The 17,681-nt window shown below is 40.0% G+C and overlaps 1 protein-coding gene across 2 annotated transcripts in view; it reads right to left on the reverse strand.

Moving 5' to 3' along the window:
• Positions 1-17,445, reverse strand: part of flt1 (fms related receptor tyrosine kinase 1) — a 45,531-nt gene extending 28,086 nt beyond the window's left edge. For both annotated transcript variants that reach the window (XM_059326518.1, XM_059326519.1), the window contains exons 1-10: positions 17,051-17,445; positions 14,101-14,197; positions 12,955-13,160; positions 10,130-10,254; positions 6,631-6,796; positions 6,396-6,532; positions 4,566-4,737; positions 4,296-4,413; positions 3,025-3,194; positions 2,779-2,926 (exon numbers count right to left, since the gene is read on the reverse strand). In XM_059326518.1, the coding sequence (XP_059182501.1) occupies positions 2,779-2,926; positions 3,025-3,194; positions 4,296-4,413; positions 4,566-4,737; positions 6,396-6,532; positions 6,631-6,796; positions 10,130-10,254; positions 12,955-13,160; positions 14,101-14,197; positions 17,051-17,108 (1,397 nt within the window). In that variant the 5' untranslated portion in view covers positions 17,109-17,445. The remainder of the gene's footprint in view (positions 1-2,778; positions 2,927-3,024; positions 3,195-4,295; positions 4,414-4,565; positions 4,738-6,395; positions 6,533-6,630; positions 6,797-10,129; positions 10,255-12,954; positions 13,161-14,100; positions 14,198-17,050) is intronic.
• Between the last annotated feature and the right edge of the window lie 236 nt (positions 17,446-17,681).

Below are 17,681 nucleotides of genomic sequence, written 5' to 3' on the forward strand. Positions count from 1 at the left end.
AGTGAAGAGGCCAAATGTAATCTGCTGAGAGATGAATGTGCAAAATTTATATTTCTTTTGCAGGATCAGTACTTCAATAAAATCTGTATATTGTAATATTCAGTGGTGGAATGAGTACATTTACTCCTTGAGTCCTTACTTAAGTACATATTTGAGGCTCTTTATTAGAATATTTTGATCTCCTGCCAGTTTTTACTTCTGCTCCACATCACTTCAAAGAGAAATATTACACATTTTTAATTCACTTTAATTATTGTATAACTTTAGTTACTAGTATTAATTTATAAATTAAGATGTTTGCACATAAAACTTATGAAAATGGACAAGCAAAACAATTACTTAAATAATATCATTTTTTATTGGCAACTATTTTGAAAATCATTTATGCCATTTTCCAGGTTCTTAAATATGAGGATCTGCTGCCTCTCCTTTTAATTATTAACATTTTTTACAATAGAAATAAAAATAAATATAATTATAACAAAATAGATTTTTATATATAAATATAAATATATATATATAATATGTAATATATATATATATATATATATATATATATATTCTTTACTTTTAATACTTTCACTACATTGTACTGATTGTATTTGTAGATTATATAACATTCCACCACTTTTTTTAAAAATGTTCTACTGTGCAGTTAAAAAAATTGCATGTTTGTGTTCTTTTATGCCAAATTGTCTGTGTAATTTTAATACTTATTTTATACAGATTTATATATTTCACATTGAAATTCAACTTGCAACAAACTCAGAATCAATTTTTATTCTAATAATTAAGCACTGATCCACCAAACTGATCACAGAGTTGTGTTCTGACTGAGTTTTTGAGTTTTGAGTTTTTCCTCATGTGCAGATTGCATGTGACTCTCACCATAATGAAGCAAGATAACATCTCATACATACTGTGCGTCCACACTATAACACAATAATGAGGTACAACAGAAGCAAAATTTCAATAATAATTTTTTTTACCTGAAAATCTAAATATATATTCTAAAAGTTGACATTTCTGCAGGATGAAGAATTTGCATCACTCTATCTCAGCCTAACAATAAATATCAGGTACTTTATCATCACCAGCTGGTTTATGAGACGTTCATGTACATTATGTAATTTACATTTGGCAGAGGTGGACGGATGAAACCACACTGGAGGCACCTCGGCGTGGCGCCATGTGAGAGTGCCGGTGTTAAGGGTCAAGTACAGCGATGATGTCAGTGTGTCTCAGAGGGGGAATAGAGTATGGGCGGCTGCTGCGGTGCTCTCAGGTAATACTTAACCTCTCTGACTTGGTCAGAAGCAACACAATAAGTGTCTGACCTCCAAGAACAACTCAATCAATGTTTCTGCCAAGTGCCTGCTCCAGTACTCGTGTGTGTTGACTAAATGAGTGTCCCTCTGCATCGCTGGGCTGGGCCATTTCTCATGAGAACTTTATATATAGTGTGTGTGTCAGATATAAGAAAAGGCATCACAGGATGCAGTGTGCAATCACAATAATAAACAGGCCTCTTACCCTCCGTCCTGGACAGGAAATTCATTAAATCATAGCGTTTGATTTGGAAACCAACAAATCGTGACTGAGAGCACGGAACTGGCCTCTATTGAAGTGTGTTTTTTTTCTCTGCCCTTTCAAGTCTGAGATACACTGTGTACTGTGTTTGTGAATGTACCAAGCGCGCGCGCACACACACACACACACACACACACACACACACACACACACACAGACTCAGGCTACACATTTGTATACACTTAAACAAACATATGAAAAAGGAAACACAGACAGTACGAGAACAAACATAAGGGGAAAGAGCACAAGCAAACAAACACATAAACACATCATGACACACACAAACACACACACTTATATATGCGAGTGCATACACACACAAATAAACACACACACATTTTCACACATTCCCGCACATGAAAGGCCCCCAAAGGCATCTGTTCTGGTTACAAGAAGGAAACACTGTCTGAACACATGCTGAAATAGACAAAACATGTCTCGTTTTTCAAAATCACACACACACACACACACACACACACACACACACACACACACACACACACACACACACACAATCACATAAAACAAACAATACATCATTTTTGTGGTGTAAGTGTTTGTAACATTACGCCATTTTGATTATTTTTAGCCTTTGCAGCCAAAATATGTTCAAATTATAAAAAGTAGAAACTGATATAGGGCTGTCATAATATAAGACTTTCTCTATACAAAATTATTCATGATAATGATATTATCGCAACATCTTTAGAAAATTTGAAAATAATAATAATAATTTTATCAGACACATTCATCTGCAGCTTTGTTTATCGTGCCTTTTTTTGGCAACTGAATGGCAAAAAAATGCGAGAATGGATAGAAAATGAAATTAGTTGGATTATTTACATGGTATTATTTGATGTGTAGAATTAACATAATATCAATATTTAATTTTTTTTTATATCACAGCTATCATCAATACTGGTATATTGTGACAACCCTAAATCATCTAACTAATTATAATCAAACTTACTAATAAGATATATCTGACTATTTAACAAAAAATTGTAATATTATTATTATTATTATTTTTTTTTTTTTTTTTACATATTTAGTTGATTAAGGTAAAATAGTTCTATTTTTGAAGGTTTTTATACTCTTCAATAGTGAAGCTATCTTATTCCAGCTGGTGCATCTTCAAAAGCTCATTTTATATGTAGGATTTGAATGTGCACACTACAGGCTACTCACAGGCCTTTGGAGGGGCAGAGGTGCCAGAGCCACTGGATGTGAGGAGGAGGGACTCCGTGGGACGTGCAGTGAAGAGCTTGTCTGCTCCCCCGCGGCACCGAGCCCGGGTCCTGCAACGACACCGCTTTCTCCCCTATCTGAGGACTCACTGTCACACAAGAAGCACACACAGACACAGACGTTTAATCAGTGAGGGAAGTCTCACACAGAGCTGAAGGTGACTGGTGGAAGGATTTCATTTCTCACCATTGACCACAAGAGTGAGCGTGAGATTCTGGTAGAGTCCATGTTCCTGGATTCGTACCAGGACGGTGTATTTCCCAGCATCCTCCTCTGCTACATCCCGGATCACCAGGGAACTCCCATCCATGTGATATCTGGAGCACTGCTCTGCCGCCACCTTGCCATCCTTTAACCTGTCATGGAATAAAAGACAAATGAGCAAAATTTCTGGGACTGGGTATTTGCCAATATAAAGCACATTTTTTAAGTGGAAAATCATCTGGAAGTCTAAAATTACAGAATTAAGGAACCAAGCATTGCAATCATTTGATGAGCAATGCTAAAACAGAGTATCCTCCCCAGGCCTTTCAAAGAAAAGGGTGTTGAGAAAGTGTCCAAGAGATTAAAATAGATGCACAAACTAGATTTCGACATTGAGTTAACTAGAAGGAACTTTGAATTTGTGTTGATTTTGGCAACCCCTTTGGAAAAAAGAGGTAGTTTTTCCACAAGCACCTTCGCTTCATGTCAAGATCTTGATGTAAAACAATGTCCAACAATATACTCCATGAATAAAATAGACATATTACAAACTTGTCTATGAGGGATCTGTTTCAAAATCCCTGCATCTATTGAATTCTATTCCTTTTCTTTTTTTCCACAAAACATAATGCCAAAAATAAAATTCTTTACAGATTCTCCTCCTGCCTAACACACTACTCACTGTGAAACTTTGCCTATTTGATATTCATCTTATTACACACAACGACCTATTTAACATTATTCTCTAATGAGCAATATCTGTGAAATACAAAATACTCTCAGGAAAAAGCAAACAAACTTACAAAAAAATATAGATATTAATAATAAACGGCAAATAGCAGTCATGTAAGTATTTGATGTATATAAGGTGTATATAATGTATGTATATTATGTATTCATACGTCTTAATTTTTATTCTTTATTCTGTTTTTATATCTATATGTCTATGTGCCTGTATCTTGAGCTGCTTTGTAGAGTAAATTTCCCCACTGCGGGATATATAAAGTCGTATCTTATTTCTTATCCTATTAGAAAATGTGAACAGGCTCTGTTTGTTTGCGTGACGTAAATTGCATTGCTAAGTTTTGCCAATTTGCCAACTTTTTAGCTGATGGTCATTTGCTTCTGGAGGTCATATAGAGGCACCAATATTAAACTGATACTGGTTCAAAACTCATTGCAGTTGCTTTAAGAAAGGGAGGCAAAGAACAAGTAAGTCAGGTGTGATTTCAGGGATCAAGGTGAGATCTTACCAGATGACTTCAGGGGCAGGGAACGCTCGTAGTTTGGGAGAGATTCTGTAAGATTTCTGTCCTGCCTGTGCCTCCATCACAGATCCATGTCTGGGCTTCAGGCGGATAAACGGTCGGTCTAAAATTAAGGAAATATGCACGTATTTGTGTAGGATTGAATGGAGAAGTTCCATCATTGTTGTGAAATGTATCAACCACATTCAGTCATCTGTGCATCTGTCTGTGGTTGAATCATCTAAATGTGAGGGTGTTTCAGGGAAATTCACTCACCATACACGTTAACAGTCACTTTCTTTTGTTTTGTTTTTTCCCCGCTGGTCACACGGCATGTGTAGAGACCTCGGTCTGAACGCTGGAGCATCGGGATGGTCAGAATATTGTAGAACAACATGTGTGTTCTGTGTTTCAGGAGCCTCTTGGAAATGGAGCCGGTGTTGTTAATCTGAAGGTGGAAAAGGAGGAAGAACAACAGAATTAACACTGAAGGCTCACCTGTGTGTTCCTACATTTAAATTTGAAAGAGCTACTGCTTCCTTCAACCTCTTTACCTGACATTCAAATTTAAAGAAGTTGAGTTTTCACATTGCAGCAGACTTTTATGCTAATACACTATATCTGAGAGGACAAAACTCACTTACATACAAATACTTATGCTTTTCAAGTTTTTTACTTTTTTTTTTACATAATATATATGCATCTGTTTCTAATAACGCTGATTTTATAAATGGTTTAAAAAGTTGTAAATTAATGCTGTTGGTGATTTATTAATTCTTTATATAAATATGGCATAAAAAAATAGCCAAGTTGTGGAAAATCCTTCTGCTGCAGTATATCCTCATCCAGCAAACTTAAATTGTTGTTTTAATTTAATCCTTGGATTGATTCCACTTTGGTGATCTTTGTTGCAGGTCACCCACTCACTCTACCCACACATTTCCTGTCTGTCTCTGCTGTTAAACTATCAGTAAAAAAAGAAAAAGAAAACCCCACACTTGATATTAATAGTTACAAACTTGGACGTGCTTAGCAGCATGTAGTCAAACTGTGTAGAAGTAGTTTTTTTTACAACCAGAAAACCAAAAAGTTGTCTTTAGAAAAGTTTTTGCACTAATCTATAAAGCTTTAATGAATTATTTAGTAATGATGAAGTCATAGTCACAACTAATAATCCCTTAAAGATGAAATCACATCATTGTAACGTAAAGCATGTTGTCGGATTTCTGCAAATACCAGAAAATTGATCGTAATTGATGCTCTCTCTTTCTTTAAATTGTGCACTTTTTGTAGAATAATTCCAATTGCTCATTTTGAAAGTATATTTTCAAGGAGATTTTTTTTTACATTTGCTCAAACTACGTACTTACGTACTAAGTCAAATACCCTAGCTCACAATGTTAACAGAAGTGAAAAATAGTCAGTGTATCCACCCTGTGATCCTGAGCCACTTAAAAATGTAATATATACTTCCTTGGCCCATGCTATGCCATTCCAAAAAGTTTTGTGAAAATCAGACTGTTTTTTTCTGTAATCCTGCTGACAAACAAACAAACAAAACCTGCTTGGAAAAGGCAATCTCGAAAACCATCAACTATCGATCCGAAGACGATTTAGCTTCTGGGTCCTACGGCCAATATATCTGGGTTTCTGGTGTAGCCAGTTCATAACCACTAAAAAGATTTCTGTGCCAAGACTTCTTCTTCTTCTGTTCACATTGTTTACAGTTCAATTAGCAACTACAGGTGCGATGGAGTTGTTTTTTTATTATTATTAAAAAGCTATGCCAATGCAAGTCTGCATCTTTGCACTTCCACACAGACTTTTTTTTTTACCTGGGAACAACCAAAGTTCGCTTAAACATGATAGGTCAATACAACTCTGGCAACAAACTGAAACCAGAATGCTTTCGATACCAAAATCTTGTCCCGTTGCCTACAGATTCTGCAGATATCTGTTTATAGAGATTATAGTGGAGTTATCTAGTCTGTCTGCTTGAGTAGAAACCATAGACTGGGTAGAAACTGAAGGTTAACAGAAGTATAAACTCCTGCTCAGTCTCTGTCCAAGGTCATTTGTCTCCACAGACTTTAGTGCAGGTCTGACCTTTCCAGGGTAGTCCCAGGTGATGTTGACTCTGGTGTTCAGCTCCGCGGTGGCCGTGCAGTTCAAGACCAACATCTCTCCCCTCAGGGCCTGCGCAGGATCACTGCTGTTCAGATACACCTCCAGGATGTTGCTTACTGTGACAAGAAAGAAACCATTATAGGACCCACAGAGACACACATACTCAACACCTGTTATTGGCTTTGTATCTAAAAAGAATCCCTGCAGTACTGACCTAATCTGTGTACAAAGTATATACGTGACTTGTGTGTGATGCCGTCAGTGGTCGTCTGGCAGTAGAAGAGGCCAATGTAATAGAAGGTGGGAGTTCGGATGGTGAAGCCTTGCTTGCTGTTCCAAACTATGTTCCTCTGGTCTGGTCTCAGGCTGTCGCTGGGGAACTGTGGGAGGACGGAGGAGAAGACAACACTCATCACATATCACAACCTTCACAACAGCTGCTGTCAAAACCGTTAACCATTCCGGGCGCAACTGAAATCTTAAGCACAAGTGTCGAAATTATCGAACAGCTGCAGAACACCACAATGACTAAAATATTGCAAGTGAGGAAGAACATGGGAACATGGGATGTGCAAAAATGTTATATGTGCAGAACAAACTTTGTCATTTGTATTTGTTCTGCAGACAAAGAGAAAAAATCCAAGTCAAGTCTCAAAACATATGTTTTGGTGCGTTAGCAAGACGTGTTCAGACGTGTACTTTAGTTCATTCGAGAGACGACATACAATGCACAACGTGCACTGAGTTCACCCCGTTGCATGGATGGCCACTGCAGAAATAGGTCAAAATTATTGGAAATACTTATGCACGGATTAACATTGACAAGTTCTGTACTGATATCCTGTTATTTATTTCAGAGACCTAAATATACAGGAAAATATACATTTATCCCCCCCTAAAAAACAGTGGCACTAAAAATTACCATATTTTAGAGCTTCCCCCAAACTTCTCAAATTAGATCTTCAAGGGATCTTGTGAACCCTGTTCAAATCTAACTCAAGCTCAAATCTAGGAGCTAGCAGCTAAATGGAATACGGCTATAATTAATTATTATTAATTTTCTCTATTGCAACTTAGGTTACCTGGACTTGAATGACAGTGTTTACTTGAAGGGGAACTACAGATTTTCAACCAGCTTTGTGTCTTTGCAGCGTGATATATGCAGCTTAACAGCGTTTGACTTCCCTTCAGAATCTCTGCACTAAATTCCATTCATCTGCATATACTGGCCACTCTGCAATAACACTAAGCCGGTTGGAAATTGGCAAAGTTGGTTTTGAACTCAATTACAAAGTTGCAGGTCCCTTATAAAAAACCTTTAGAAGATGCTAAATATAGAATTATTTTTTTTAAAGAAGCCCCAGATGATGCTGCCTGTATTCCCACAGGGTTGGTTTTATAATACTTGGCTACCTTGACTTGGACACTCTGTAACCTTGTTGTGTTCTTGGAGGCTGCCTCGAGGAAATGTTTACTAGAGTTTCTGTGACACAGTGGAAGCCTCCCACCCACTCTCAGGGGAACAGGTGGACTCCCCCACCACCACCATCATACACACACACACTTCCCCCCACTCCTGCACCCCCAGTGTGAACTTGCTGATATCCCCCCTCCCAGAGTGAGGCGACCTTCTCAGACGCCACTGAGCTCCTCCTCTTCTCTCAGTTCTGCAAAGGAAAAGCTTCCCACCTCCACCTCCTCCCTACAAACTCACTGACGCCACCTCTGAGCGCCCTTAGTGCCCTCTTTGCCCCCTCTTATCCCCACCCTCCGAACCTGCATGAAGAGTATGTGAAGAAGGAGAAATAGGAGGAGGAGCGAAGGAGTCAGAGGAGTCAGGATATGAGAAACGTGACTCCAGTCCATCTCCTCGCATCCTGTTACTACAGGATATAGACATTTTGACTGGAACGCCAGGTCGACCCCGTCATCCCGGACCTTCTGGACCTCCTGGTCACTTTCACAGAGCCTCCTGGGTATTGTTCCTGCTCAGAAGGGTCATATTAAAGATCCAGGCAAAGTGCAAAATCCCTCCAGGAAAAAAACACTCCAGAGGCTGTGACAGCGAGCGGATTGTTGGATCAGCCAGCAAAAGGTTAGAGGAGGGTGATGAAGGAAGAGGAGGAGAGCTATTTTTAGAATAATTACCTTTGAGGTTGCAGGCATTTGTGAGGAGATGGAAGCAGGACAAAAACATGTGTGTGTTGATGTTCGGCAGAGGATCAGATCATATTTTGGAAGACTAGTACATGTCAGGCATTGTTGCAGCCTTCCTCTTGTATTTTTAGCCATACACGTGTCCATTACTTTGGTCAAGACAGAAATATCTCAACTGTTATTACTGTATATGGGTTCCCATGATGTTTAGACAGTTAAGTCATTCATGTTCCTTTCAGGATGAATTGTAATAACTTTGGTGAACCCTTAACCTTTTCATCTAGCTCATTCTTAAAAAAGGCATGTGCTGACATTAGCAATTTGCTTTATTACACTGTGACAACAGTGTGTGAATGAAGCATAGATGTGTTATAAAACTGGATATGATGCCGACACCAAGGCAAATTTCTCCAAGTGGCAACTCATGGTATTGCAAGTAATTATTTTCCCCACAGACCACCCTTATAAAAGAGATGTCTGCAAAACTGTTAACAGGAATGCACATTTACCTGCAGTTGGAATGTAATAAAAGTAAAAATCTCTGCAGCAGTTTAACCATTTGGTTTAATCTCTCTCTTGCAAGTTCCCCAAGCAATTTATGAGAGTGTCCCTGTGATAAACTTTTATACTTTCTTTATGTTTCATCATCTGTTAAACATATAAAAACAGCCTTGTCCAGAGGCTCTTGCCCCTGTTTTACAACTACTGTATTGTAGTTAAACCACAATAAGCTTCCTACAGTGACGCACAAGCCATCATATTAATGATCAGCGTTCGTGATTAAAGAGACTGTACTGTACTTTGATGTGTCGGGGTCAACAGTAGCTGCCTCTGCTTCCTCCACAAACCAGCTGTTTAAAGCATCAGTTAGGGGAAGTTGGCAGCCAGGACTCCTACTACAAGAGGTGGAGGGTGAGGTGTGGGAAGTGGTGCTGGCCAGAGGCCAAAGGGGCACTCCAGACCCCATGTCCTGTCTCCAGAGGTAGAAACCGTGCCAACAGGACGCAGTGGGCGCCGCTCCATCGGAAAAAGTCAGTAAAGGAAGATCCATCTTTGACTGGAAGTTTTTCTTGCAGATTTAAGAAGACGTATACGTGTTTTGTTTCATTGAAAGGTAAATAGCATCCATACAGCAACATGAACTCATACAAAAACAGACAGCAAACACTCTAAGTGCTCTTCTTTGCACTCACTAACAAGTGTCTGCTCGCCTCTTCAATCAGCACTCGAGCACCAACACTCACAACCATATCCGCACACACTTTCACACATATCCGCAGACACACACAAACAAACGGACACACACGCCACGGAGAAATGGCTGCCAAGATAAGAACAATGTGGCGAATGATCTGGAGAGGGGGAAACAACGGGACGGTGCATTGTGTGCATATGTGAGCCCTGTTGGAAAACACTGGGAAGTGATAATGTGCAGAGAGTCTGAGTGGTGTGATTTGGGCAGAGAAAGAGCGACAGATCATGATACAGAGCAGATCTTTAAACCCAAACATGAAGTAAAAACACATCCTATTTTCATTCATATTTCCTGCACTGACCTTGACCAGCGTGGTGGTGATGTTGGGGTGGGTGACCCGGCAGGGGATCACCAGCGGCTGCTTCTCCTTCATGTACAACACATCTGGGCTCGTACCCGGATGTTCCACAAATGGCCGCTGGCTGTCTGAAACCCAAACATTGCGGTCAGGGACACAGATGGTACCGATAATAACCTCGTCAAAGAAAAGCATCTTTCTTACACATCAACATCACATAACAAGAATATTCAATACTGTACAGTTTGAAAGGTTCAGTTCACAGAAATTACAGAAAAATTCCCATTACAGTTTTTCAGGGCCAAAGCTGACATCTTCAAATGTTCTAATTTGTACAATCAAAAGTTTAAAACCCAATATATAAAGTTTGTTAGATATAGATATAATAGTAAATAGTAAATCATTATTTAGTTTTTAGAATTATTGCAAATAAACTTCCTGTAGATCAACTTATCAATAAATCAACTTTTTTTGTTTTGCTGTTTTCATATGGAATATTTTGCCTCCACGGAGATCACTGCCAACAGTGAACAACACACTTTTATAATACAACATTTTCAGTAAAGAGACGCGGTTGTTTTATTTTCTAAATGTTGTCAGCTCAAAAGTGCCATTCACCTCCATTGTGATAGAGTGGAGGCAGAAGGTAAAGAGACAAGACATGGACTTCTAAAATTAATAAAATCACACTACATGGTTAAATAAAACTGTGAGGGTTATAGATGAGGAAACTGTCCTTAAATACAGAGTATGGGTAGGTTTAAAATAAATAATAATGAAATAAATAAAAAATATGGAGCAGGGGGATGGGTTAAAAATTTGAGAAAAATGTGCAACAAAAAACTGAAATATACTCTAAGATTATTAAATCATACATTTGCATGAAATAAAAAAATCTGAAATTCTTTGAGATAAAACTCACAAATTAACAAGAAAAAAAGCTGATTTTTTATTCATTTCATTTTGAAGGTTGGATCAACCTCATCACACACCAAAACTTCCAGTGATTATGCCCGCAGTGGATGACACAATCAAATTATACTTGCACAATGCAATCAAATTTTGCAATAAAGAAATATTTGTGGTTTTCGCTCAGAGTCATCATATTATGAGGATGAGCATCCAGATGTTGCATTGGGCCTATTCAGAAGAACACTACACACTCATCTGGATGAGGTGCTTTTGTGCATCAGGAACTACTATATAATACACAGATGCAGCAGTATCGCTGGTTGGGCACATTAAATAGGATTTATGGTACAGCAGGACACAATGAGACGGATCAACAAATGAATCGATCTCCATGATGTGAAGGTTTGAGTGCAGCCTGTAAATGTATGACTTTGAGTATTTTCCTGCAATTTATGTCTTTAATCTTGGAAATGCTTAATAATTCTTGGAATATTACCGCCCGCCCCTCCCCTGTTTTATAGTGGACCCTTTTTTTTCTTTTCATTTTTCCGAAACAGTTAGTCAGTTTGTTTGATCAGCCCTGGTGAAACCCAGGCCATAAAACACTTGATGCACCACTCTGAGGGGGGTTGGGAATTACCTCCTTGACCGAGCGAGAAAATATGTTTTTCCATCTTTTTCTGTGAACTGATCCTTTAATTTCATGCACACACAGAAAGGAAAGATAACAATCACCTGCCTCTATACACAAACACACAAACAAACACACACACACTTCTAAGTATCAATCTCAGCAACAAACAAAAACAAACAGACACACACTCCTAAACATACTCTGTCCTCCACACCCATTCATTGAATACCCATTCAGCAAATGACTGCCTGTAGTCAACAATAAACACACAGATTGTTTAGAAGCAATCAAACGGCCTCTCTGAGCTTTCTCCTCCCAGCTCGACTGCTGTAACAGTTCTGTGCCATTGAAAAGTGTGGGTGTTGCTCGCTGTATTGTTTGTTACCGTAGGGTGTTATTCAAGGAAAGCAAATCTCTGAACATTCGAACAAAAGTACCCAGAGGACTAGCGGACTGAGGGCTTCCTTCTCTTGCTTTGATTCCTAATAGAGGACTCAGGGAGGGAGGCAGCGTCTGAGCAGAGCCACAGGCCAAGTCTGACGTTTAATGGACATGGTGACCTGAGCGATTGATGGCCCCCGAGGGTCCTGTTGGCCAAACAGTAGCGTGCCCTGTGACCCTGGCCTCCAGCCCAGCTCCGCGCCCGGAGCAGCCCAGCCCGAACAACGTCACCTTCCAGGACAGGGAGGAGCCGGCGGGGCAGACATCGTGCCTCCTCTGCCCCTTGATACCACTGAGCCACTGGCCTTCATCTTATCCTTCTCAGCTCCTCACACTTGCACACACCTCCCCGCCGCTACCTTGTAGAGACACAGTGACATCCCCTCCCAGCTCAGCCCCTTCAAGCCCTTTCCCTCCTCCCCCAAGCACAGGATGCTTCAAGCAAGGCTGAGCCGAGCAGATAAGGCTGATGCCCTGGGAAACTCTGCCCGGGCCTGAGCCTTTCAGCAGCTGGGCTATTCCTGGCCTCGAGGTAGCACGTAAATGAAAGTAAAAAAGGATTTATATATAGACAGCAGGGAGGTAGGCCTGGGCTGAGAAAAGAGACGCAGGGGAGGAGGGGGGTGAAACTGTGCCAGAGTCATCTAGAAGGATGTGTTGTTGGGACAAACAGTGTTTAGATATAATTGGCTCTCTGGCATTGGTCTGTATTTAGCACCCACCGCATCCTGTTTAACCTGAGGATATAAACAATAAGCATGAGGGGGTAAAGGCGCAAGGGGAAGCTCAGTGAGTGCAGCTAGAGAGACAGACTCTGGTACCTCGGGCAGCAGGGTCTTACCTGTGACATATACATAGATGGAGGTCTGTTTTCGTGTTCGGTGCTGGTATCTGCAGCGGAAGAGGCCAGTGTGCTGGGCCTGGGTGCTGCTGACCGTCACGCTGCTGCAGTACTGCTGGCTCGTCCTCCCGCAGCGAGACTCCTTCACCTGCACCTGATCTCTGGCCAAACCTGATGGGAACGCCCATGTCAGCTCCCAGCGACCCCTGGTCAACAGGAAAGTTGGCTTAGAAAACACTTGGCAGTCATTGCACATATTCACAATCAGCGAATGAACATGTTCATTTTTTAGATTTTTTTTAAACTCATAGTCCTCAAGATTTCCTTTCGTCTGATGATTCGGTTTCGTTTTTAGTGTTGAGTGTGCACAAACACAGCTGGTCCGGTTGAGTTGAAACTTGGATTTCCCTTATGATTTCTTACTGCATTATTCAAGGGCACCATTTTTCCAACATGTGGGAGGACATATATGCAGCTGTCTGGGGGTCCTGCCACAAGGAAAGTGTCAAACACTTAATTTCCTGCATTCTGGTGAATTTCTATGCACTATTTTGTGCATGTTCTGCATCAGTTTGTGGAAGTTTGTGCTGCTTGGAACATGGATAGTCGTTTCATCTTCTTCTCGTTGTATGGCAGATTGAAACCATTGTTTTTTTACTTTGCATACTGCCACTACACCTACTTGATTGATGTATAATTTCCTTTGGGATTGAGCTACTTCTAATGACCACTTAAGTGTTGCTTTTACAACAACTAGTTTCTCAATAAATTATTGATTTGCATTCTCTTAAAGATGGGTATGTTAGTTGCTTTCCCCTTTTTCTTCTTTTCTCTTTCTTCTTTTTCCAACCTTATTATTATTTTATTTACCTTATTGTTAATTCTAAGTGTGCGATTATTAGTTACTCACTATAAAACATATACATTTACAGGAATGCTACAAATATGAAGAACTGTCTATTAACTCCTGCAATAAAGTATATCAAAAGCTAAATTTCCACCAAAAAAAAAGTTTTTTGTGAGCACTTCTTCTTTAAATAACAGGTATGAAGACTGGTGGTTGCAACTTCTCATGTCCCACCCCAACTCTGACCATGCTGCCAAAATTTTGGTTTCTTGGCCTGGATCTATCTACCTGAAACTCACCTGCAGCTGAGCAGTAGTGTCTGGTTGGTGTCATAGACCAGCTGCCGGGCTTTCACATCCAGAATTGGGATGCTGTACTTCCCCTTCTGATCTTTGTCTGCAGAAGCAGGAGGGAAGATGAGAGTCAGAAGATATGACGTGGCAACAACGTAACAGAACTCCATCACTGATTCTGATTGGATCACAAAATTGTAGTATGGGTATGATAATAATAATTACAAGGTCATTTATTTAAGGAGATATGGACCTCAAGAGAGGTAAGAGGTCAAGATCAGCTTGTAAGACTTCATTCTAGAATGTTCTTTAGGGACTTCTGGGCAGGATGTTTATTTTCAGAAATAGAGGCTCGAGCCCTGGGACACCACTGAATGTCTTGTTTATTAATAAACGTACATGGTAAAATGTTAGATCTAATTATAATGAGTTCTAATAATATGATTGGGAGTCACTGGGACAGTCCAAGTCCCTTCATGTTGACCCAGATCTGCACTACCACTTTCCGAGGAAATCCTTGAAGACAAAACACTTTACAACCAATAAATATTTTAGACAGTTCCTGTAAGCTCTGTCCTTTACAAACCGGACTCAACTGGACTCTTGACAGATTGCAGAACCGGTCTTGGTGGGTCCTGAGCACGTACTCCATCCAGGCCACAGTATCTGTGACCCTCCACACATCTCCTCGCTCAGACCACTTGACAACTTGTGTGGAAATGCGTAAGCAGTGTCCCTCTTGTTTATCAAATAAAGGCATTTCTCCACTCCATCGCTGAGGTTTATTAATGAGAGATAAAGACGACTGTCTGTCCGCCCTTCCTTCCTCCCAACAACAGCGGAAACATCATTCAGGGAAGTCCGTCCTTCACTGTGACTGCTCCTTACCGAGAGAGCAACACGCAGCTCCAAACACAGAACACAACTGCTCTGTGAGAAGTTAAATCACTTGTTCAGCAGCAATTGGTTTATCACTAAAGTCCATTATTACCATTCATTGTCAGCATCATTGTTCCCAGTGGATGCCCCATTGAGCAGATCTAGCATTACTCACACTGCTAGCACTTCCTATACTATTTCCTTGGGTTTCACAGTGTGTGAGTCAGAATATCTTACACACACACACACACCTATGAAAGAGGGGAAGTTGGGGATCTCCTCCAGGTCTTTTGGGGCCTTTTCAACAAGCTGTGAATTGTCTAAAATCACCGTTTCCAAGTAAGTCAGTGCAGTTTTCCTGCTACATCACCTCGGTGAAATAGTTCAGGTTTTTTGTTTCTAAATATCAAATAACACTTATTATGAGGAATTATGTTTGTTTGGCAAGTTTTCAAGTACTCCTCCTTCAACTGACTTATCAGGAATTTTGGAAGAAATTGAGAAGATATTTTTAGGTGGAGAAATACTCTACATTCATCACTTGTGTTGATATTTAATACTCCTCCTTGCACCTCAAGACATTCATTTCGAGAGAATCTGTCTGCAGTGTAATACGATCAGGCAATAAATAAGCCTTAAGACGTACTATAAAATGACTAAATACCAATAAATTGACAATATTTTTTTGCAGAATGTCTTACTTAGGTGTACATATTTATTGATTTTTTTAATCCAAGAACTTCTATCAAATGTTATTATCATCTTTATCGAACCTAATAAGGTTAAATAGTATCTTAACAATGGAAACAATGCATTGGGGTGGTACAAGCTAAGATGAATGTATGTTTAAGTTTGTGAAATGTATATGAGTGTAAGATGTATGCATGTCGTACATTAAGACTCCTTACATCCAGTTATCACTATAATATATTTAGTGTACTGATTTGGGATTAAAATGATTTGTTTATGGATATAGATTAGAGAATTGACACATATCGAAAAAAATATATATCTAAAGTTATTGTTTCTAAAATCTAATTACACCACTAGACATTGCAGTGGTGTCCTACTTGCCGATTTGGCAAAGCAGCATGAGTGATACTTTGATTAGTTTAGTTTAAAAAAATATAAATAAAACATTTAAAATAGTTATTTAAAAATGAAATGCTGGTGAAATAAGGCACTGATAGGCTAAAGACTGAAATTCTTTATTCACCATGTCAAAGATATCTCTGCATTTAAAGTTCCTAACTTGATGTTAATTGCGCATTATTTCATTTTGCAAGAAGAAGAAAAAACGTTTTTTTTTTGTTTGTTTTTTTAGCCACAAAAGACTTACGCGCCTAATATCACCAGAGAGAGTGAAAGAGCGAGAGGGAGACCTGCGGGGCGCATGAAAGCAACCTGCCGACTGTTTAAGCAATAAACACATATTAACCCGGGTTCCTGTCCGGTGTTATTTTCCTTCAGTCGGTCATGACCCCTCGTTCTTTTAAATCAGAACTTTCATTTGACAAACTCATCAGTCTCAGGAAACAACGCCCTGCGTGTGTCCATTCAACCGGGGCCAAGCGCACAAGGAGCCGGGCCACAGAGGTCCACATTATCCAAACAAGTGTCCCGCAGGATAGCGCTTATCTGCCTCACTGCACTCGCTGCTAACAGAGGTTTACAAGCCCGACAGCCTCAGACACACGACCGCACCGGCGACTTAATTGACCTATAAATGAGCAGCCGCACCACAGTGAGCCACAATGGAGACGCACATCTGCGCATCTTTTGTTTCTTCCATAGTTAAGAGTGGATGTTCTGCCCTGGTCATGGTTTTTACCTTTTTAAAGACCGCACAGATGTCTAATGACCCCATAGGACCCCGAAGAATAAAATCCACAATAAAAGTCGTGCGTAAAATACAGTTTTCAACAAGTTGCAACTAGTTTCCTCATCTAAACTAATGAATAATGCTTAAATTTAAACGTAAATTAGCTAATTAACTTCACACCAGTTCAAATGGCTGCATCAGGTGCTTTGCAACCTTTGGTGGTATTTCATCAACAAAAGTTAACGTGCTACTCACCTTTTGCAAGAACACCATACAATCCACATAGCAGACAGAAGAGGATCAAATTCATCATCTCTGGAGACTCCGGTGCAGCGAGCGGGTTTCAAATATAAAATATGAAACAAGTTTTATTCCTGATGTTTTCCCCTTCAGAGTGCAGACTCAACACAGCGCACTTGGCTGTGGCGCTCAGCTCTGGTGCTCAGTGAATGGAGATGGTTGGTTTCCTGAGGATAGCTGCGGGAGATCACGCAACAGGACACCACGCTTGAACTCCAGTGCAACTTTTTCCCATCGTTTTGGATAGTGGCGCGGATTTATACAGTTCCCACAGTGCAGCCACCGGATAGCGGACTTCCGTGACGTCCATTGACACACCCAGGGCGGTGTGTTAGAGCAGTCCCATTTTAGTTCTCCCTAGTGGTCAAACAATCGACCAGTGAGGTATTAATAAAAGTAAATGGTCCAAAATACCCCCCTTTCTGATATAGTTTTAAATAGTTAATTTACACACGAAATGACCATTTCCTTTCTAATAATGTGCAAGTTATCTCATTTCCAGAGAAGGATGGAATTACGCACCACCGAATACCGGGATGCTGCGCACTTTGGCAGCTTTGTGCTTAAGTCTTGCACAGTCTTGACT

Source organism: Centropristis striata, chromosome 23 (assembly GCF_030273125.1).
Source record: "Centropristis striata isolate RG_2023a ecotype Rhode Island chromosome 23, C.striata_1.0, whole genome shotgun sequence".
NCBI classification, from domain to species: domain Eukaryota; kingdom Metazoa; phylum Chordata; class Actinopteri; order Perciformes; family Serranidae; genus Centropristis; species Centropristis striata.